This window comes from Bacillus rossius, chromosome 2, assembly GCF_032445375.1.
Source record: "Bacillus rossius redtenbacheri isolate Brsri chromosome 2, Brsri_v3, whole genome shotgun sequence".
Lineage (NCBI taxonomy): Eukaryota > Metazoa > Arthropoda > Insecta > Phasmatodea > Bacillidae > Bacillus > Bacillus rossius.
The window spans coordinates 100445178-100469521 of NC_086331.1; the positions used below are offsets into that span (position 1 = coordinate 100445178).

At 39.9% G+C, this 24344-nt stretch overlaps 1 protein-coding gene across 1 annotated transcript in view; it reads right to left on the minus strand.

Moving 5' to 3' along the window:
• Positions 1-3038: 3038 nt before the first annotated feature.
• Positions 3039-24344, minus strand: part of LOC134528936 (uncharacterized) — a 54220-nt gene continuing 32914 nt past the window's right edge. The window contains exon 7 of the mRNA XM_063362605.1: positions 3039-3597. Coding sequence (XP_063218675.1) covers positions 3433-3597 — 165 coding nt within the window. The 3' untranslated portion in view covers positions 3039-3432. The remainder of the gene's footprint in view (positions 3598-24344) is intronic.

Sequence of the window (24344 nt, forward strand, 5' to 3'; positions counted from 1 at the left end):
TAGGTGTATGTGAAACATTTTATTTTGTTGTGTGTCTTCATTTTTCAGTGAACTTACTTGGAAAACAAAAAGCCAGTCCCCATCCAGGGCCACAAATAAATAATGCATATAAGTGGTATAGAAATTACTGTCAATTATTCACCACAATTTTACTGTTCATAAAATTATGATTTTGTCTAATAAGTATACTCAGGAAAATGTATATAACCATATTTTTATTTGTGGCCTTAACCGGCAAAATGGTAGGGGTTTATTAAATAAAAGAAGAAAATTCATTTTTAAATGTTTTCATCTGAATTTGTTAATTTTATTAAACCTTCAATCCTTAGTCTTTTCCAGATTGCTTAGATGGACAGCCATATGTATAATTTACAATACTTTTTTTTTCAGATGCAGAAAACTGTGTTGAACTGTACTAAATGATGATATTTATTGCTTACATAAATGTTGTAAATTTATATATTCTCCTAAAAATTTACTTTAAATTATATGTTATTTTTTTAGCTAACAAACTTATTTTTTAATATTTTTACCATTGGGTATCATAAATAATGTTATGAACATATACATGTATACTTAGATCATATTCAAATTACTTATATATATATATATACATACATACACACATTGTTTTGACAGCTGGTGATTGTAAACAAACCATTTGACATTTGTCACATGGCAATGTTTTTGTTTACATACGGCGGAAGGATACATAGTGACATTAAAGTAGATCCGGTGAAAAGCAGGGCTTCAGAAAAGTAGGAGGTTACCGTGGATGGACTATATATTAAATATTGAAGTGAACTGCATTTGTTAAGTACTGCACATCCATCCCTGAGTTGGGTGTTTGCATATTTCGTAACGAAATGCCTAGTTTGTAAGTCATTTATCTGTTTTCTGTCTTAGCTTGCGTCCCTGGTCACTAAATCCAGTACTGGACAATTAGCAAAGCGGACCACGAGTCCAAGTGCCCAACCCCCGCATGGTAGACTCTTTTCTACTCTGTCCAACACTTCATCCAGACCATCCTCTGTCTCCTGTAAATTCCTACACGTAATACATGCCAATCTGCATCCCGCATGAATGTGCCCAGGGTTTTCCCTGTGTCTATGCAGGTTTTACCTGGGCCCAACCTATCTCTAGTTATAGTCTAGATTTAAGAGTGAGGGAAGTTAGTCATGGCGCCAATCGATGCTATGGCTGGCCAATCCCCTCCTAGCACATGATGCATGCGACCCTCTCCCTGCATGGCTAATCCCAGCATGACTAGGCGTATAGGCTTCGGCCTGAGACGCACCTAGGTCCCTCCCTAACCCGGACCCCTCCAAAATACACTTAGTTTTAGTTAGGTTAAGAAAAAAAAAATCACCTCCACTCCCACTTCCCCCTTCCTGATCCTATTCCCTTGCTGCCCCGCTTCAATCCTTTCTTTGGTAGTGTCTTTCACCCACTCACCTGTAGATCTACTTTTGCGGAGGTATACATTTTCTATGTTATATAAGGTCATGTCAGTTTTATGCGTCCCTGGCCATCAAATTCCAGTCCCGGAGAAGACAACAAAGCGGACCTTGAGTCCAAGTGCCCAACCCCCGCATGGTAGACTTTCTACTCAGACCAACTCTTCATCCAGACTAATTCTCTGTCTCCTGTCCTTTCCTACGTTTAATGCATGCAAACTTGCATCCCGCATGAAAGTGCCCAGGGTTTTCCCTGTGTCTTTGCAGGTTTTACCTGGGCCCAACTTAACTAGTAGTTAAGACTAGAGTTAAGAGTGAGGGGAGTTAGTCATGGCAACAATCGCTGCCATGGCTGGCCAATCCCCTCCTAGCACATGATGCATGCGACCCTCTCCCTGCATGGCTAATCCCAGCATGACTAAGGCGTGATAGGCTTCGGCCTGCGACGCGCTTAGGTCCCTCCCTAACCCGGACCCCTCCCAAACACACTTAGTTTTTAGTTAGGTTAGGAAAAACAATTCTTCTTGTTCGTTTAGTACTTTTGAGCAGATACTTAGTGTCGGTGTCAGAATCGATAATGGACGTTTAAGTATATTTCTTTGGAGTTGTACGTTTGTTGGTCTTTCTCAAGTGGCTTAGCATGTAACTTGTTTCGTAACTCTCCATGTTTAAATTCCTTTTGGTCCGCCACGCTCAGAATTTAGTTTACTTGTTTCTTAGTTTTGCTACGTCACTACTCAGCACATGATCGGTTAAGCCGCAGCACATTCTTAAAGACCTTATGTTCTACTTAACGTATACGTGTCTACCTCAATGTTTAATGGATCATTTTTCATATTTGTTTACATTTTGTTTTGAGTAACGTATAGCGTATTGCCTTGTTCACATTATAATCGATACATGCATCTTATTGGATGTTACATGTTTAGGTAAACTACGAATTTATTTATTAATTTATTATTTGTTTCTACTTGAATAAATATTTAAATTCCTTGTTTATCTTGTCTCCTTTCATACAGGAACTAACCAATTGCAGGAGCCTCCTGCCTTTAGGGGCAAAATTTACTTTGACACTTTTTTTTAAACATATTAATTTTCATTACTTATATCTCCTCAGCAGGTTGTAGCATCCTCTGACGAAGATTGTTCTCTGTTGCCTTTTTTGGTCACAGTGTGCTGCAAAATGAACACGGGGATTTGGGTATTTAATATTATAACTTATATTTATGTTTAATAATGAAAACTACTTCATATTACTTATGTCAAAATTTATTAATTTGATCACACACAACTCATTTTTTTGCAAACATACATTGTTCATATCACAGTTCACAATTTCATCATTTTAATATAGATACTATAAATAAATATTTTGATTCATAAATAATTCTGTACATAAATATTCATAAATATAATAACTTAAAAACATAATAAACAAAGTAATAAATTAATAATAACATAAATAAAGATCATGAGATGAATATTTATACATTAATCTAGTTAGTTTGAAACGTTATCTCAACCAATTTTTACAATTAACTGAACTGTTTTTTTACCATCAGTAAATTCAGGAGTCAATATAATATTTACATAAAACACACTGCGAAGTTTATTTTTATCCAGTTCCGCAGAAAATATATTTAAAAAAATTATTGTAAAAAAATATAAGTTCGTTTGTAATATTTGGCTGTCCAAATAAAACACTTAGACTATAATTATACTAATGAAACAAACTGTTTTAAGTATAGTATTACAGTATATACATAAATCACCCAAAATATTAACAAATGTATGTAAATCAATTCCTGTGTTTCGTGAGATTCTGTTCATAATTTTCAGATAGTATGTTTTAATTCAATAAATCTAAACACAGAAGATTTTACTGAAGATCAGCTTGTGGCAATTTGCACGTTTGAGCCTACTCTCTGCAGGTACCAAAAATACTGTTATGTTTTAGTGCACGCATATATATAAATCACATGCATCCACAAGAGTCTACTACCATGTTTGGTAATGTTTTTTGCGTTATTGTTTCGTTTCCGTCCATGTAGAGCAACTGGATTGAAGAGAGACGGGTAGCGGTGCAGCATGGTGATAAATCGATGTCTCTGTTTAGTTGGTGATTGCGGTGAATCAGCTTCTGAAACAGGCCATATATTTTAATTTTACACAATGTTTACATTAACTGAAAATATTAACGCTGCTTCCAACTTTGACACGATCGACTTAAAGGTAAAGAGTCTGGCAGAACATACAGCCAGAAAGATACTCTATCTATTTCTGCGCACATATTTGCGTTCCTGACAAGTGCGAGAAATGAGTACCTAAAGAGAAATTTGCGGGTAAGAGGTGGTGAATAACGGAACTAATGCGAAGAAAGAAACTAATATCCCGAGATATTCGCTGCCCCACGGTTCTGTCTTCCCTATACAAAGACGTTTACTTTCATTATACTTTAACTTTTACTTACTTATTTAAATTTACAAATCTCAACTGAACAAATAAGTGATGGATTTTGAGAAAATAAATAGTTATCTGAAACAATTCCAATCGAGAACCGACATTATAAACTTTTAGACATAAATTGTTATGCGATGCACTATTTAAGTTATTGCTAGGTATGCCACTAAGTAAAGTGAAAGATTTTACAAGCCGATGTTAACAAACTACACAAAAGTCTATACTGTCAGCTGTAAAATTATTAAATTTGTTTAGTGAAAGCAAAGTTAATGATGGGGTAATACGTCCACGTACACAAAAAACAGGAATATGATATCAAGATCACGGAAAATAGGCTAAAAAAGTAAATAAATCAAACTTCTGTATTTTTATAATTTCCCATGAAATACTATTGTTCCAGTCTAAGAATATAGCAGTGCATTTTTTTTTCTCTCAACGAGGATGTGAAAACTCTTGAAATGACGAAGCAGAACCCACCAATTAAATCGAAAACCTCTTTCAAATGCTTAATCTTATTTCTATTCAGCAAGGTTGAACTAGAAATTTTTCGGTAGACAGTGTCAATAAATATTTTTTGTTCAAGAGAGTTGTTGTAGTCATCATGAGAGTGCATATTTACTATCTCTTTGATAAATGTTTGTCATTCTGTAACAATCACATGCGAAGGCAAATGCCAGGCCGCTATTATAGTTATTTATTTCCTGTTATTTCAATAACTGATTCGTTTGCACTATCAAACAAGCTTGAATTAAGTACATTTTTTATTTAATCGAGACTTTCGAAGCTTCATTCTTACATGCTCATTAGTTTGATCTTTATTTGCAGCAGAGGAGGCTCCAGTAAGACGTTTTTGGAGGGGCTATAGTACAAATAAAGTACAAATAAAGGTTGCAGTTGAAAACATGACATTACCTAAGTTGAAGATTTGCCTTGGCATATTTAGACATTTATGGTCTCAAACACAACTTTTGATGAAAAAAATTAACACATAATTTTAAATATTTAAGTAAGTAAATATGAAAATACCCTTCAATTTTTTTTAATGTGAGCAAGTATTTCAGTACTCGCCAGTGATGTGTTAACATTTCACCTCGGCAACGAGCAAATTCATAAGTTCGCATGTTGTAAACAAACTTACAACACGAAACTCGGACTCGAAATTTAACGTTTTTTTTTTTTTTTTTTAATAATGCCGAGCGTGAATAATATACGAAAATTATGTTTTAAACTACATTTCTTGACGCGAATAACACGTAGTTACTGCACCCACCTTTAGAATTCGCTGCCGAAGCACCTACGTCCACTATCTAACCTTTCTATTTTGTAGAGCGAAAGATTAAACTATATAATGAAACGACTCCGATAAAACGAAAAAGACTTTTAAAAACACTAAATCCCAACTTTAAGCCTGATTTTCAACAAGGAATTTTATTAAAATAATGTCTAGCGTGTTAAATTTCATTAAACAGTTAATACTCTAAATTTTTACTTTGTCGTTGTGAAATTTGGTTCGCGCCATCCGCCACAGATGGCAGCACCGTGGTTACTCATTTCCGTTCCAAACGACTACGTTACATTCACTAAAATTACTCCTACCAAATGCCATTTACCGAGAGCTAAGATGTTTACACATCAATAAAAAATTCGGGCTCGGGAGGTACTATCACCCCCAACCCCCTCCCTTTTTGTAGCCACGGCTGATCTGCAGTCGCTTTTGCCTCTTCAATAGCTATAAATGAGGTAATTCATGGCACTCTGTAGTCACAACCCACGTTTCGTCATGTCACGCAGTAAAGATTATTGAATACATGTAAGGCAATATTATATCCCACTATTATTTAAAGGATTGAGTGTCTAAAAGCATGGAATATAATTTTAAATCACAAATGACAGGTTGCACATCAAATAGCAAGTGTTATGAGTAGTGTAGGAATGACGGTCTGGGGACAGGGTCCAGGGGGTGGAGCCGAGAGCCGAGCCACATCTCTGACGTCACGTCCATCTCTTACGTCACGGCGGCCATCTTGGACGAGCGTAACGGGACAAAGCGTAACGGGACATAACGTAACGGTACATAATGTAACGGGACAAGTAGATCATGGCGGCCATCTTGATCCGCCATTTTGGATGACATCATTGTGTTCTAGAAAATTCCGGCGATGTGTTATCCGCCATTTTGAATTATGACGTCACCGTTGCAATTTTTTTGTTACGGACACCATCTTTAACTTTTTTATTTATTATCTGATTTTAATGAAAAAAATTTAAAAATTATAAAAAATTCACTTAATAAAATTTTAATAAAATATTTATAAAAAATATACCTTTACGACACGGAGTTCGGAGTCCTCGGTTCGAACCCGACGAGTGCAAAAAAATAAAAATGGCGACGGATCCTTCCCCCGTGGTGGCTGCTGGCAGACTGACTCCCACCACTTTTTTTTCAAAGCATCTATAACATCATCTAGTATGACGTCATGACCGCCATCTTGTCTTCGATGCTGGAAGCCATCATCATTGTATCGTCGGCTAGAGTGCACCAACGCCATGTTAGTTTAATTCGTATCCGCTAGAGTGCAGTAATCATTTATTATTGCTGTGATACCCGCCATCTTGTCATTTGGCCGCCATCTTGAAAATCCGTAATTATTTAGCTAGAAATTCGGGAAAAGTTCCAAAATTCATTAAATAAATCACTCATTAATTTACATGTTGATTCGATCGATTCCCATCCTCGGTTCGATACCCGATCGTTGCACTAATGTTTAATTTTATGTAAAAAATAATAATTTCAATAAACCATGTTCATCATTCGTAAAGAGACTCTAAATCCTCTACGACCACCATCCTATCAGACATCAAGAAAACCATATTGGAAATGCGTAATTTTAATGCTAGAGATTCGGGAAAAAGTTCAAAATTCATTAACTTAATGTGTAATCTATATACTAATTGATTAGATCGACTTAGGTCCTAGGTTCGATCCCTGGTCGATACAAAACAACTTTAATATTTTAAAAAAGTACCACTAAAGTGACAGGTTTGAGAAAATAAAAAACACCGCAAGTTCTTTTAAAAAAACTTTTATTACATAAATTATACACTACCACAAGTACAAAAAAATACACAGACAAATTACTAAAGTTTCGTGGATCTCTCGATTCAAACAGTCTTCTTACTATACGGACTATGTCCTTTACATGACTTTAAATGTCTATTCAGTTTATCAGCTCGACATAATGGTACACCACAATTTGCACACAAAGTCGAATTATCGACTTCATTAAAAGGACAGTGATACATTTCGTGTCGTTGTGCACTTTGAATATTTGCCAATGTTTTGTTACAAAATATACAGCTTGATTCCGATGAATGTACAGCCAGTCTATCACAATTCCTGAGGTGCCGTTTTAATCTTCCATATTGTACAAACTTGCTTAAACACCTGTTGCACTGATATTTAATGCATTCAGAGTTATTACTACAATTGTGTATTACATAATCCTGTAATTTCAAGTTTTTGATCTTCTCACAGTACGTGCAGTCGGGTGATGGAACACCGCTGGATGCTCCTTCCTTCATCAATGCCACTGGAACTGTTGACAACCATTGTAACACTGCTGACATGTTAACTTCTGAAGCCTTTGAGGTCTGCTCTGCGGAAGATGTTGCACGCGTCGAAATCTCCTGCTGTGCTGAGAGAGCAGGTGTAGCTGTAGACGTCGTTGTCATCGTGCTTTGCACTGATGATGGTAGACCTTCGATCCAGGTTGGTGTAGATAGTGGTAATGATGCCATCGAGTTCTCAAGAATAGCTAGATACAGGTCTATTATGTTATACAAGTCTAACTATCCGATCCGTTCATCACCACAACCAGAGACGGACTGAAGTCCATATCACCAGGGTCTCACTTATATAGACTCATCAGCCGGTACAACACAAGAGTCAAAACAATAACCATGTTCATTATACTCGCACTTAACTTTCTCGGAGCATTTTTTATAATGAAGATGTAAGCTATCAAGACGTGAAATTAGTTTACCGCACTTATTGCACTGAAATTGTATTCTTTTAACATTATTAGAACAACTGCTTCTTTCATGTCTGCGCACATTCGTAGGTTTTGTAAAAGATGCGCCACAATATTTGCATTGATGCGCTGTACGCTCTTCATTAATTGAAGTCTGGAATGCAGATGGTGGAACTTCAGCTGATGATGGAACAGCAAGTATCATTGTCTCCTCTGCAGCAGGTATCGGGATCTCCACAGCCGTCGACACCTCAGCCATTGAGCTCTCCGCTGCCGTGGTCTCCTCTGCAAATGGTATCGGGATCTCCGACTCCATCATCGTTGCTGCCATCGAGGTCCCCGCTGCTGTCGGTAAACATTCTATTCCGGTCGACATAACTAAATCTCACGAAACTTAATGGAGAGAGCACGTCCGTACTGCACTGCGGCCAGAGGTGAACTGCGGGTCCAGTCGTCTGAACCTCGCTTATATACCCGTGGTCTACTGGTATACTACATGAGTCAAAATATTGTCTGTATTGAAAATTTTTTTATTAGGTACCTAAAAATTGTAGAAATAAAAAACACACTAGTTCAAGTTTTACACATTTATTTATAAAAAGTACACAAATACATATTAGGTTAAGGAATCAAGCATTTTCACAAGCAAAGTCTTTAATACCGCATGAACTGACTCGTCAACTCCGGTTCCAACCGGTTCGTCGACTCCGGTTCCAACTGGTTCGCAGGCCACAGTATCAGGAACACAGTTTTCCAGCTGGTCATCTTCTGCGACGTTGACAACTCCGACAAGACATGGTCGATGACGTCTGTGACCACGTCTACGCCTGGGCTTTGGCTCAGTGCTAGTTGGGACAGATTCACTGCCTGAACTGCGACGACGAGACGCACGCCGTTTGGAAGTCTGCGTAGAAGCATCACAGGTCGCAACAGGTTGCAACACGTCCATGTTTGGTGTTGCACATGCAGACGAGGCGACTACCTCAGCGATGCTAGCAGGAAGGATTGTGTGTGGTCTCATGTGATAGACGGCACAGTTTCCAGGTTCGCAACAATCTACCAGCTGATGAGTCGGTTCGTAGGACACAGGAAAGTGCGCAAACCGCCAATGCTGAGCGCCTTCATCACAGGTTTCTGTATATGTACGTATATACCCGGAATCCCAGTAGCTGTACTCGACACTGCTGAAGCTAGGTCTTGCGCACACGTACACGTTAGCAGGATGAAACGTAAACATCTTCTTGCAGGTCGAACGTCAACTGAAGGCACGTACGTAGGTACGACATTTATATATGCAGGCTCCTGCTAACACTGTGTGTGCCATTTCTGCATTAACTGCGAGTTTGTACAGACACAGACACGTTCAAACTTGTCACGTAGCTGCACGTCGTATATTGCGCTAAGCTTGCGCAGGAAAGGACAGCCGTAGTCGGTCTGTAGGTCTACAATTACAACTGACGCATCACACAACTTGCTCAGCCATTTCTTCTGTTCCGGTCCGGCAACGTAGATTATTTCGTTTTGAACTAGTAAATTTTCAATAGTGTTTTTCACTTGGTGGTACGGAATTTTTCCTTCGTCCCACTCTAGTCCGTGATAATATTTACATAGCCATTCATTCGACCATTTACTTTTTTCGTCTAGTAGTTTCCACGGATACGGAGGTCGGAAGCTGCGGGTTCGAGTCTTGTCTCCGGAGGTGACGCTAATTTCCTTGAGCACGAATCCATTTTGACTCTGGAAACCTTGCAGGTTGCAGTACATCTTGTCGCTAGCAATGCTCGGTCGTAACTAAATTATTATCGAAAACGAAACGGTATTTATGTCAGAATTTTCACAAGTTTGTCTCGACAATTGTACGATGCAAGCCGATCGTGAAGTATCAGACAAAAAGCATAGGTGTTTGGTGGAATATTTCCGATAGTCGTTATCTCGATCCTACAGTCGATGATGTTTGAATTTATTCGATCATCCTGTTTGGATACGTCAAACACCATTAACGGAGCCTTGTTCTTGAAACTGTCGGGACTTAGTATCGGTGACTGCCTCCGCCCGTAGTAAGCTTGCTGAAACTTGGCATACATTTGATATGCTAGAAGAAATCTTCCACTTTCAAAATCCATGTTCATGTCAACGTACGGATAACTTTCGCTGTTTAAAAATATTTTTACATTGCGTATTTGACAGTTATCGAATACGGAGCGTTTTACTCCTGCATTGAGCTGTCTTCCGGTCTGAAGCCCGACGATGATGTATCTTGGTTTTTCCGTAGCGAAGCTGGACTTTACTATCCAATTGATACGCTGACTATGAGGCAAGCCAGGATAAGTTTCCAGGCTCCAGGATCGGAATGGCACATCGAAGTTCTTGCCATTTTCTATGTTCTTCAACATCTTGACTCGTTCAACGGTGCTCACTTGGATGTGGGGCAGCATCCACTCGATAGACTGTAGTGTTAGCGAGACATCTTGAGGGTTTTCTGCAGCGGCGACAATTGCATTAATGTGCGTGTTGGCTAGAAGCAGTACGAGCTCTTGTTTCGAATTAATGATTATATGCTTGTAGTCCTCAGCGAATCCAAGAAGCATGGACAGAGGAACACAAACTTCGAACTTTCCTTCGGCATAAACCGGAAGCTTATATTCATCCTCGAGAGCCCAACCGGCCATCTTTGCAGCAGACAGTTCATTTGGCGTGAGCGAAAGGTAATTTTTCATAGCAGATGTTATGCCTACATCTCTCGTCTGGTCTACCTCGACGCCATTGAGTACATATGTAATGCGCTCGATTAGGTGAAGAATACCATTGCAGGATATTGATGTCGTTGTCGGGTGCGTACCATCCGCTTTTGTAAGCGTGCCTCTTATACGTAGAAATGACTGCGAAGGTAAAGTACAAATATCTTGGTGCTGTACTGCAATGCGTACTTCCGATGGTAGTGCGTACGGTCCGAGCAGGAAAGGCTGGTACTCGTGCAATTCCATTTTCGTAATGCTGTCCTCAAAAATGACCGGATCTTCCACGTTGAGGATTTCGTCTTCCATATTTATCCGGCACTTGTCCAATACTGAGAAGATACTTTATGTTGTCAGGTGTTAATGCACCGATGTCTGGTAGAGAACTGTTCTTATTCACGACAATACAATTTCTTTTATAACTGTTCGGTGTTACGAACTTTATGCCCATCGCTTCAAGTGCAGACATAATGTAATTTCTTCGTCTTGAAAATTCACCAATCGTTCTCGCTGGTCAACGATTCGGACGACGACTTCGTGTGCGCACTTCACGACGACTGGAACGTAAATGATACTTTGCGGTACTTCTACCAGTTTATATCCTGGCGGGACCATCGGCGAAAACTCGTGCAGCATGTTGCTTAGTCTTCCGTTGAGATACGTTCCACTTTCCAAATTACAGTTTATTCTTATGACATTCACAGGCAAAATGTTTACTGCGCGCGTAGATTCGTACGTTCTTCCTGTATCATACACCTTTGATTCGAATCCGAGCATCGTACCTATGGTCCCGGGTTTCGTAAAGTCGACATTTTCCCTGCATGTTAGAATACTTTTTTGAGTGTTTGGATTTCCACGCAGTTGAAAGTCTACATCCTGTGGTAACGTATCCCTGATGTACTTTGCAATGTCGTCAATTTCGTAAGAGCCAACAGGTAACTGTATTTCATGAGCGGTCCCATCGCTTTTCAGGAAGCAGATCTTGCAATTTTCTTCGTCAATGTTCGGTATGGCATTATACGTTTGAAAATCTACGAGTCCGATACACCATTCTCCGTCTAAATCCAGAGGCGGGAAATGAACCGCCCGCAGCTCAGATGCGTGACCTGTAAATGTAAGTGTTATCGACATGACCAATAAATTATCATCACTGCAAAACCTTTAAGTAGCAATTTTTATTTTGTCAGCTAATTTTTGTTTGCTAAAAAGCGAAGACACAAGTGTCCGCAAATTGTTTGATTAGGCCTCTGTTCCGTTTCGTAATTGTAAAACATCGTAGTGGTCCGACCCAGGTACTGTCGCAGTTCGGGCGGAGGCCGTAAATTTCCAAAACTATCGTAGTAAGTGGCTTTTTTCCCCGTCTTTACATAGGCCACCCAGTGCGTGCCGCGACCCGCCGACGTGTCTAAATTAATTATGGCGCGCTCACGTGTCTTTGGCTTGCTGGGCAAAGTGTCTCGCATAAACACGCCACGGAAATTTGGTATTTTAAGTTTGCGTGCGTACTTTATTAAATCTATATTTGTGAGCGGACGTTTCGGCAAAGAACTTAGGATTTTTTCATTCGTTTCTTCCTCATGCCTCGTCCTGTCTTGTGAGGTTGCAAGTAGAGTCCTGCGCCGTTTTTTTTATCGATGGCAATGGCTTCCATGTTGGGGTTGTGTCGCTGTGCTTCTTTTAACTGCTTGCGCTCATTCTTCGAAGTGTTGACTGCCCGCACTATACCGCTCGTTGCACCGATGAGGCCGCCGAGAGCACCCAATGCAGGCAAAAGCAAAGGAAGAAATCCTCCTATAATCTTCTTGTCGAGAGAGTGTAATTTTTGCTTGGCTTTTTGCACGCCTGCACCAGTCTTGTGTTTGGTCTTGCGTGAGTTAGTCTTTGGCTTGATGGAGCTGGCTCGACGAGCACCCAGTCCTAATTTCGTCTTTGCCTTCATGATTTTAGATACGCCCAACGCTGCGATTTTCTCTCCTAGTCCCGTGTTCGACGATTTGCTTATATCTTCGGCTTCCTGTGCCAATATCTCGTCGGCCCGGTGTCTGGATTCCAGGTCCTTGCTTAATGAATATGCGATATCGTGCTGCTTGCACTTTTCGTCGAGTGAATTAATGCCCACGTAACCGCGAGCTAACCTTTTCGCTAGTTTAGTGCCGGGGCCGCAGAATCTGTAGCCGGGAATGTGTAGCTCGAATGGTAGGTTGTTTATCAGCGAGTTCACGAGTCCCGCGCCGATGTGTTGTTTGTTATTACCTCTTCGAGTCATTACGCACAACTGACCAGAAAGTATAAATGTGTTTGATTTTATACAATTACTTTAGTACAATACAGGTCGTCAAGCAAGACGTGTGTTTGCCCGTACGCATTATGCAAGACGATGTATTTAGTGCGCGTGAATCACGACATGGCTTACTGTTGCCTTCTACCGTACGTTGCATAATGGCGGGTCCGTCAAACTGCGGCAAAACGTGTGTTTTACTGAGTTTACTAGAGGAACCAAACGGTCTTCGGTTCGAAAACGTTTACTTGTATTCCAAGTCGTTGCAACAGCCAAAGTACCAGCGACTAGCTACGGTTCTACGCTCGGTGGATGGTCTGGAGTATTTTCCGTTTAGCGATAATACCGATGTGGTACCTCCAAGTGAAACAAAAGCCAATTCCGTGTGTGTTTTCGACGATGTAATGTGCGAGAAACAAGGCATAATACAAGAGTACTTTTCCATGGGCAGACACGCCAAGGTAGACTGCATTTACCTGTGTCAGACGTACAGTAGAATACCAAAACATCTCCTACGAGACAACTCAAATGTCATAGTACTTTTTCTCATGGACGAACTTAATTTACGCCATGCTTATGACGATCACGTAAACACCGACATGACGTTCCAGGAATTCAAAGACATGTGCTCCTTGTGTTGGAAAGAAGAACACGGATTTATAGTCATCGTAAAGGACTGGCCTCTATATAAGGGCAGGTACAGACGAGGTTTCGATCAGTTTATCGCCAAACATGAGTCATAGCATTTCGAAATTCGGTCGTAGCAGTCGAGACTTACGTACTGCTCTCAAGTCTCATGACGACGTTATCCACAAATACATTTCGCTACTGGCTCAAAAAGTAGACAGTGTGAAAAAGGAATTACTAGAGTATCTCGTTGCCATCGACCAGCGTGTGGAAGCCTCGGATTCTCGCATTCGCGACATGATCGAAGTATCGAATGCACAAAGACGTGACGATTTGAGAACTTTTCAAAGTAGTCTGAAAGCATCACTATCTCACTTGTCAACAAATTCAGATTTAGCCAAACACAAGAAAGAAGTTTCTGCGAACGAATAAAAAAAGTATATAAGGAGGTCTTGCAATAATTTTTCAGCCAGTACAATGTCGGACCTGGCCAGTGACCTTCATCGAGCTATACGGTCTGTTCGTGAAAAATATTTACTTGCTAGACGAACCAGACTTGCACGTGAGATGGAAAATGAGGAGATATTTAAACCAATCACTAGTCGCCTCGACGAACTTAAAAACAAGGAAGAACCAGCCATCATTGTGAAGACAGAAGTTGAAGATGAAATGCCAACTGTAAAGAAGAGAAAGTATGAACCAGATCGAGAAGAAGAGGACTTAACAAGTACAGAGTCCATGCACAAGAAAAAAATACCGAAAAAGGGACATCAAGTTAATGCAATGGTCCGACCATACCTGATATCGTTTACGAGCCGGAATAAAGACACGACCTACGGAGTGTAAAGAAAACATAATAAGTGGTTCCGCGGTGCTAAAGAAATAGACTTTCTACCAGGAAATATCGTGCGCGTAGAAGCGTTCAAAACACGCGGGACTCCGGGTCTGTACGAATTGCTGTTTCGCAGGGAGCCTAAAGGATATTCTCACAAAGACTTACAAGAGTACAAAAAACTGCTAGAGCTAACCAATGCACATTTTCGCGATAACGATCCAGATAGTGGTGTATATAAAGACGTAGATCATGAAAAAATCGACATTCTTGCTAATCTCTTCAGTGAACTAACAATACATGGCGAAGGTTTAAAGAAGCTAGAAAGTGGTCAGATATTTGACTATGTATATTGGGACGACCCTAATGAATTAGTTGATCGCCTTAGAATTCTACATGCTTCGCTTAGTGTAGGAAACTATTCGCACATCAACGAAATAGTCTCCATACTTGAAGAACTGAGGGAAGATGGCTACATACAATGAGTCGAACCGGAATCGCTCGCGAACTTCATGCTCCTGCTAGACGGAAATACCTTCGTCGCAAAGTCATAGTTCGTGGAATTGACGATTTATTCCAGGCGGACCTTGTTGAGATGATACCGTATTCCCGATTGAATAAAGGTTTCAAGTACATGTTGACAGTCATCGATGTTTATAGCAAGTTCGCTTGGGCTAGACCTGTCAAATCAAAGACTGCAACTGACGTAGCCAAGGCCATGAACAATATTTTGCGTGATGGACGTGTACCGTCGCACCTGCAAACGGACCTCGGGAAAGAATTCTACAATGCGACCTTCAAGGCTTTGATGAAGAAGTATGGCATCAAACAGTACTCTACATTTAGTAACGCCAAAGCCTCCGTTGTCGAAAGGTTTAACAGAACTTTGCGTTCCAAGATGTGGCGACAGTTCACGGCTAACGGAAATTACAAGTGGCTTGACATCTTGCCGAAACTAATAAGCGAGTATAATTCCACGGTGCATTCTACCACGAAAATGAAGCCAAAGGACGTAACAGACAATCGCCTGCTTCAAACAGTGTTTTCCAACACGAAGAAGAGAGGTCCACGAAAGCGTAAAGCTAACGTCGGTGACATTGTGCGAATCTCCAAGCAGAAAGGTAAATTCGAGAAAGGTTTCACTGCGAACTGGAGTCCCGAACTTTTCCGTGTGACACATGTTCGTGAATCAGAGCCTAGGACCTATACTACCTCGAAGATTTGGACCACAAACCTATCCATGGCGGTTTCTATGCCGAAGAGATTCAGCCTACGTTGTATCCCGATACGTACTTGGTGGAGAAGATTATAAAACGAAGAAAAGGACGGTTCTACGTCAAGTGGTGGGGCTTTCCACCTCGCTTTAATTCGTGGGTGGCTGATGCGGAAATCAAGGAATCCACAAGACTTAAGTAATTTGTCTGTGTATTTTTTTGTACTTGTAGTAGTGTAGTATGTATGTAATAAAAAATTTTTTAATGGAACTTGTGGTGTTTTTTATTTTCTCAAACCTGCCACTTTAGTGGTACTCTTTTAAAATATTAAAGTTGTTTTGTATCGACCAGGGATCGAACCTAGGACCTAAGTCGATCTAATCAATCAGTATATATATTACAAATTTAGTTAATGAATTTTGAACTTTTTCCCGAATCTCTAGCATTAAAATTACACATTTCCAATATGGTTTTCTTGATGTCTGATAGGATGGTGGTCGTAGAGGATTTAGAGTCTCTTTACGAATGATGAACATGGTTTATTGAAATTATTATTTTTTACATAAAATTAAACAATAGTGCAACGATCGGGTATCGAACCGAGGACGGGAATCGATCGAATCAATATGTAAATTAATGAGTGATTTATTTAATGAATTTTGGAACTTTTCCCGAATTTCTAGCTAAATAATTACGGATTTTCAAGATGGCTGCCAAATGACAAGATGGCGGGTGTCACAGCAATAATAAATGATTACTGCACTCTAGCGGATACGAATTAAACTAACATGGCGTTGGTGCACTCTAGCCGACGATACAACGATGATGGCTTCCAGCATCGAAGACAAGATGGCGGTCATGACGTCATACTAGATGATGTTATAGATGCTTTGAAAAAAAAGTGGTGGGAGTCAGTCTGCCAGCAGCCACCACGGGGGAAGGATCCTTCGCCATTTTTATTTTTTTGCACTCGTCGGGTTCGAACCGAGGACTCCGAACTCCGTGTCGTAAAAGTATATTTTTTATAAATATTTTATTAAAAATTTATTAAATGAATTTTTTTATAATTTTTAAATTTTTTTTCATTAAAATTAGATAATAAATAAAAAAAGTTAAAGATGGCGTCTGTAACGAAAAAAATTGCAACGGTGACGTCATAATTCAAAATGGCGGATAACACATCGCCGGAATTTTCTAGAATACAATGACGTCATCCAAAATGGCGGATCCAAGATGGCCGCCGTGATCTACTTGTCCCATTACGTTATGTCCCGTTACGCTTTGTCCCGTTACGCTTTGTCCCGTTACGCTCGTCCAAGATTGCCGCCGTGACGTCAGAGATGGACGTGACGTCAGAGATGTGGCTCGGCTCTCGGCTCCACCCCCTGGACCCTGTCCCCGGACCGTCATTCCTAGACTACTGTTATGTCACGGCCTTTCAAAAAGACTGACTTAAAATACAAAAAAAAAAGTATCGATCTCACTCGAAAACAAGAAATCCTGGAAATATCACATGTGTAGAAGAGTACAAAACCACAGGAATTCAGGTGTGTACGAACTGCACTTTCACAGGGAACCTTAAGGCTATTCCCACGAAGCTTTGCAAGTGTACAAAATAACTTTTATAACTAACTCATGCGCATTTTCGTAATAAAGATCCAGAAAGTTATATATACACACACACATATGCATATACAAAGACAAAGTTCATGAAAAAATCGACAATCACACCAATCTCTTCAGTAAACTATCAGTAAACTAGCAGTACACATAGAAGGTTTTAAAAAAGCTAGAAACTAGTCAGACCTTTGACTATTTGTATTGGGACGACCCAAACGAACTAAATGACAAGTTGAGACTGCTGCTGCCTTCGCTTGGTGCAGGAAACTATTCGCACATCGACGAAATAATCTCCATTCTCAAAGAACTGAGGGAAGCCAACTACATATAATGAGTCGAACCGGAATCGCTCGCGAACTTCATAATCCTGCAAAATTAAAATACATGTGGCGTAAAGTCGTAGTGCGTGGACTTAATGATTTATTCCAGGCAAACCTTGCTGAGATGATACCATATTCCCAAATGAATAAAGCTATATGTTGACGGTCATCGATGTGTATAGCAAGTTCGCTTGGGCCAGACCTGTGAGATCGAAGAATGCAATCGATGTAACCAAGGCCATGACAGACATATCGCGCGATTGACGTGTACCATCGCATATGCTTACGGATCTCGGTAAAGACTTCTACAATGTGGCCTCCAAGGCTTTGATGAAGAAGTTTGGCATAAAACACTACTCTACGTTTAGTAATTCCAAAGCCTCAATTATCGAAAGGTTTAACAGAACTTTGCATACCAAGTTGTGGCGACAGTAAATGGCTAATGGAAATTATAAGTGGCTGTATAAGCAAATACAATTTCACGATGCATTCTACCACAAAATATAGCCTTAAGACATAAAGGATGATCACTTGCTTCGAACAGTGTTTTCCAACACGAAGGAAAAAAAATATTCACGAAAGCCTAAAGCTAACATCGGTGACATTGTGCGAATCTCCAAACAGAAAGGCATCTTCGAGAAAGGTTTCACTGCAAATTGGTTCGCGAACTTTTCTGCGTGACCCAAGTGCGTGAATCTGAGTGTAGGACCTACTACCTTGAAGATTTGGACCACAAGCCTATTCGTGGTGGCTTCTATGCCGAAGAGATTCAGCCTACGATGTATCCCGGTACATACTCGGTGGAGAAGATTCTCAAACGAAGAAATGGACGATAGTACGTTAATTGGTGGGGCTCTCCAGCTCGTTTTTATTCGTCGTGGGTAGTAATTGCTGAAATCGAGAATTGCTAGTAATTTCCTTGTAGTAGATGAAAATTATGTTATAAATTTTTTATTTGTGTTTTTGTTGTTTTGTCTTTCGAACCTGTCATTTTTTTTGGTAATTTTAATTAAATCAATGGTTTGTATTTATCTAGGTTCGATCCAAGGCGATATAATCAATCTTTATCTAACATGTGAATTTTTGTTGATTTTTAGAATTTTCCCCAAATTACTAGTTAAAGAGTTATAGAATTTCAAGATGGCAGCTAAAATGGCCGACAAGATTATGGACACCATGGTAATAAATAATTACCGCACCCTATCATGTAAATGTTAAACTAATATAGCGACAGCACCCTATAGCAGACGAAAACAACATGTTGGATCCAAGATGACAGACTCCAGAAGACGAAAACAAGATGGCCGCCATGATGTCATACTAGTCGATGTAATATCTGCCTTGAAGTTAGTGGTGGGAGGTATGTCTGCCGATTGCTTCCGTGGATGAAGGATCCAACGCAATAATTTGCCCTCGCCGAGTTCTAACCTAGTACTGTTTTATAAATTTTATTATAAAAATTTAATTAGGCTTTGTGAATTTTTTTATGAATTTTAAAATTTTCTTATTTTCATAACATGTAAATTACAGATTTTCAATATGGAGGACAATTATCAAAATTGTAAAAGTATTTATATTAGTAGTATACGAATGTATTTCCGAGATCAGGCCTCAGGCGGTGGAGCCGAGAGCCGGCTCCGCCATCTTGGATTGTGACGTCACGGCGGCCATCTTGGATGGTTGTGACCTTGACCTTTGACCTTGACCTTGAATTTGATCCTCAAAAATCGCCAAAATCCGCCAAAATTGGGCAAAATTTGCCCAAAATTCCTCAAAAATCGCCAAAATTTCCATTTCTGTGGAAAAAAGTTCCGCCAAAAAATTTCAAAAAATTCCACAAATTAAAAATTTCTCTTTTCGAGGGAAAAATTTCCCGTTTCGAGGGAAAAATTCCCGTTTTTAGTCCTTAAAAAACCCAGCGGCTGAAAATTCCTAAAACTGGCTTAAGCATCCTTAACTCAAGCCTCAGTTAAGCCATTTCTAGGAATAAGGATACCATGACCGACATATTGGATCCTATTAATGCTGCAATTTTTGTTACAGTCGCCATCTTGAAATTTGGACGCCATCTTGAAAATCTTTAATTATTATCCGATTTTAATGAAAAAAATTCCAAAATTCATCAAAAAATTAACTTATTCGAATTCTGATTGATTATATCGATCATCGTCCTCGGTTCGAACCCGGTGAGTGCAAAAAAAACTAAAAATGGCGACAGGCTCCTTCCTCAATGGTGGATGCAGGCAGACTGACTCCTACCACTTTTTTTTCAAAGCATATATATCATCACCTAGTATGACGACATGTCCGCCATCTTTTCTTCGTCCGCTGGAGATCACCATCTTATTTTCGTCCGCTAGAGTGTGCTGATACCATGTTAGTATAATTATCTGGTCACCACACCTTACACCTTGACATTGAAATTTGACCTTGACCTTGAAATTTGACATTGACCTTGAAATTTGACCTTGACCTTGAAATTTGACCTTGACCTTGAAATTTGACCTTGACCTTGAAATTTGACCTTGACCTTGAAATTTGACCTTGACCTTGAAAATTGACCTTGACCTTGAAATCTGACCTTGACCTTGAAATCTGACCTTGACCTTGAAATTTGACCTTGACCTTGAAATTTGACCTTGACCTTGAAATTTGACCTTGACCTTGAAATTAGACTTTGTCCTTGAAATTTGACTTTGTCCTTGTCGACCATCATGGATCCGAAATTTTATGTTCAGTACAGGCTACCAGGAGCTACCACCTGCTGGAGTACGCCATCTTGTGTGTGTACTTGTATTATAGAGTACATTTCCATGTGGATAATTTTATTCTAACCCGCTACAGTGCAGTAATCATTTATTACGGAGGTGCCCCCCCGCCATCTTGAAATTCGGCCGCCATCTTGAAATCATGTAATAATGTAACTAGAAAAGCGGGAAAAATTCCAAAATTCATTAAATAAATCACTCATTAACTTACATATCGATTCGATCCGCTCCAGTCCTTGGTTCGATCCTCGATCGATGCAATAATGTTTAATTTTATGAAAAAAATAATAATTCCAATAAACCATGTTAAACATTCTTAAAGAGACTTTAAATCATCTACTACCATCATCCTATCAGACATCAAGACCACCATATTGGAAATTCGTAATTGTAATGCTAGAGATTCGGGAAAAAGTTAAAAATTCATTAAATAAATTTGTAATCCATATAATGATTGATTGGATCGACTAATGTCCTTGGTTCGATCCCTGGCCGATACAAAACAACTTTAATATTTTTAAAAAAAGTACCACTAAAGTGGCAGGTTTGAGAAAATAAAATACACCACAAGTTCCTTTAAAAAAACTTTTATTACATACATACTACACTACTACAAGTACAAAAAAATACACAGACAAATTACTAAAGCCTTTTGGATTCCTCGATTCAAACAGTCTTCTTATTGTACGGACTAAGCCTTTTACATGACTTTAAATGTCTATCCGATCCGGTCATCACCGCAGCCAGAGACGGACTGAAGTTCATATCACTTATATAGTCTCATTAGCCGGTACAACACATGAGTCAAATCAATAACCATGTTCATTATAGGTCTCGGAGCATTTTTTTTATAATGACGATGTAAGCTATCGAGACGTGAAATTAGTTTATTGCACTTATTGCACTGAAATTGTATTCTTTGAACATTATTAGAACAACCGCTTCTTTCATGTCTGCGAGCATTTGAGGTGATAGTAAATGATGCACCACAGTATTTGCACTGATGCGAAGTACGCTCTTCATTAATTGAAGTATTCAATGCTGATGAAACTTCAGCTGATGGTGGAACAGCACATATCGAAGTCTCCTTTAGTGTTGTCAGAGGCGTTGCCAACGGGATCTGCTCCAAACATCGTCGGCGCTGACGTCATGGTTCCCGTAGTCGATTCTACATCCACCATCGAGTTCGACGTTAAAGTCGGTAAAGATGCCATCGAAGTCCTAAGAACAGGCAATTACGCGACTTATGCACCAGAAGAAACAAACTAGGTGATCCGTACACCGTCGACGGCAGTAACAAACTGAGCGTCCTGCTGTCTAGGACTCGTTTATATACATGCACCGGATGGAATAATACGCTAGTCAAATCAAGAACAATTTACTAAAATACTAGAGTCAAAACAACATTAAAAAAATAGAAGCACCATCAAAAAAGGAAGCACATTTGGAAGCACCGACAACGAAAAGGCAGCACCGGCATCGAAAAGGAAGCACATTTGGAAGCACCGACAACGAAAAGACAGCACCGGCATCGAAAAGGCAGCACATTTAGAAGCACCGACAACGAAAAGGCAGCACATTTGGAAGCACCGACAAAGAAAAGGCAGCACCGCCAACGAAAAGGAAGCACATTCGGAAGCACCGACAAAGAAAAGGCAGCACCGGCATCGAAAAGGAAGCACATTTGGAAGCACCGACAACGAAAAGGCAGCACATTTGGAAGCACATTTGGAAGCACCGACAACGAAAAGGCAGCACATTTGGAAGCACCGACAACGAAAAGACAGCACATTTGGAAGCACCGACAACGAAAAGGCAGCACATTTGGAAGCACCGACTACGAAAAGGCAGCACATTTGGAAGCACCGTCATCGAAAAGGCAGCACATTTGGAAGCACCGACAACGTAAAGGCAGCACATTTGGAAGCACCGACAACGTAAAGGCAGCACATTTGGAAGCACCGACTACGAAAAGGCAGCACATTTGGAAGCACCGTCATCGAAAAGGCAGCACATTTGGAAGCACCGACAACGTAAAGGCAGCACATTTGGAAGCACCGACAACGTAAAGGCAGCACATTCGGAAGCACCGACAACGTAAAGGCAGCACATTCGGAAGCACCGACAACTAAAAGGCAGCACATTCGGAAGCACCGACAACGAAAAGGCAGCACATTTGGAAGCACCGACTACGAAAAGACAGCACATTTGGAAGCACCGACTACGAAAAGGCAGCACATTTTGAAGCACCGACTACGAAAAGGCAGCACATTTGGAAGCACCGACAACGAAAAGGCAGCACATTTGGAAGCACCGACAACGAAAAGGCAGCACATTTGGAAGCACCGACTACGAAAATGCAGCACATTTGGAAGCACCGACTACGAAAAGGCAGCACATTTGGAAGCACCGACAACGAAAAGGCAGCACATTTGGAAACACCGACAACAGAAAGGCAGCACATTTGGAAGCACCGACAACGAAAAGGCAGAACATTTGGAAGCACCGACAACGAAAAGGCAGCACATTTGGAAGCACCGACAACGAAAAGGCAGCACATTTGGAAGCACCGACAACGAAAAGGCAGCACATTTGGAAGCACCGCCAACGAAAAGGCAGCACATTTTGGATGCATCATCGAATAACGAAGCACATTTGGAAGCTCCATCAACTAAAAAAGGCAAAAAGGAAGCACAAGTTACGAGATCTAAGTCTTAGTAAGAAATCATAATACAAGAAATAAAAACATTACATTCTTATAATTTAATTTATTTATTTTATTGCTTTACATTATACAAATGCAAGTAAAACAAGTCAATATTGTATGTAGCCAGCATTCCTCAGTTCCTTGAGTATGAAGGATATTTCTTTGATGCACGAATAGTTTCCTGCTCAAAGCGAACCATGTAGAAGTCTTAGCCGGTCAACCAATATGTTTGGATCTTTCCATGATGTGTAATCATTCTCTTCTACCACCATCTTCCTGGCACCTTTATAATAAATATTATGATCTCTGGTGTCTTCCGTTTTACCACCAACCTCAGGGTAACTTTCATGTTTGAGACGGTGATCATCACAAGCTTGATCAGATTTATTTAATATATCACGTCGTTTCCATCGTTTCGGTCTCAGGACACCGCCACATTCTTCGATCTTGGCAGCTTTAGATGCTTCATCATAGTCTATGTCTTTGTCAACAGCCTCAGAGTCACTGTAACAATCACCGTAGAAGGAATCGTCTTCACCCAATTTACCGTAATAATTCGATGTTGATGATGTTGAAGTGTCTTCATCGTCTTCATGCTTCCTTTTTAGGAGTCCATCATTTTTACAAAGTAGGAAAGATCTACTTGAATTCGGCTGGAATATATTCTCACTTTTCACGTTAAGGATTCTTCCATTGTCTTCATTCTTCCGTAAATCATCAACCTTCTTCAATTTAATTTCTTTGTCGAGATCGGAAGAGCCAAGAAAATTATTGTCGTAGTGCAGATCACTCTTCCTTAGGCTAGTAGATTCATCGTTGTCCTCTAGCTTGTACGCAGGCTTGGCGCTACAAGTTCTGCCATGTCTTTTTAGGCTCTCTCTCCGCGTAAACGACTTGCTACATCGAACACAACTTATCATATTGCGCAGTGGATTTTTAACACAGTCATTCTTCTCGTGTTGTCTTTCATTCTTTCTCAAGATAAACTCTTTACTGCAAAACTTACACCTATGTTCTTTCGATACAGCGTCAGATCCCAAATTGGAATTCATATTAGTTACTGAGACTAATGCCAGATACCAATTTAGTGTTTTAAATTAGATTCAATACTTAAATAGAAATTTTTTCATATTTCATCAGCGTGAATTAATATATCTCATGCAAAAGTACTTTATGCATGTAGTTCTGCTTTTCAACAACAGATGTCGCCACATGTTGCTTGCAGGTAAATAATATTTAGTTATTTTATGCGGGATGCGGGATGCTCACTAACGATCGCAAAAGAAGGATGGCTT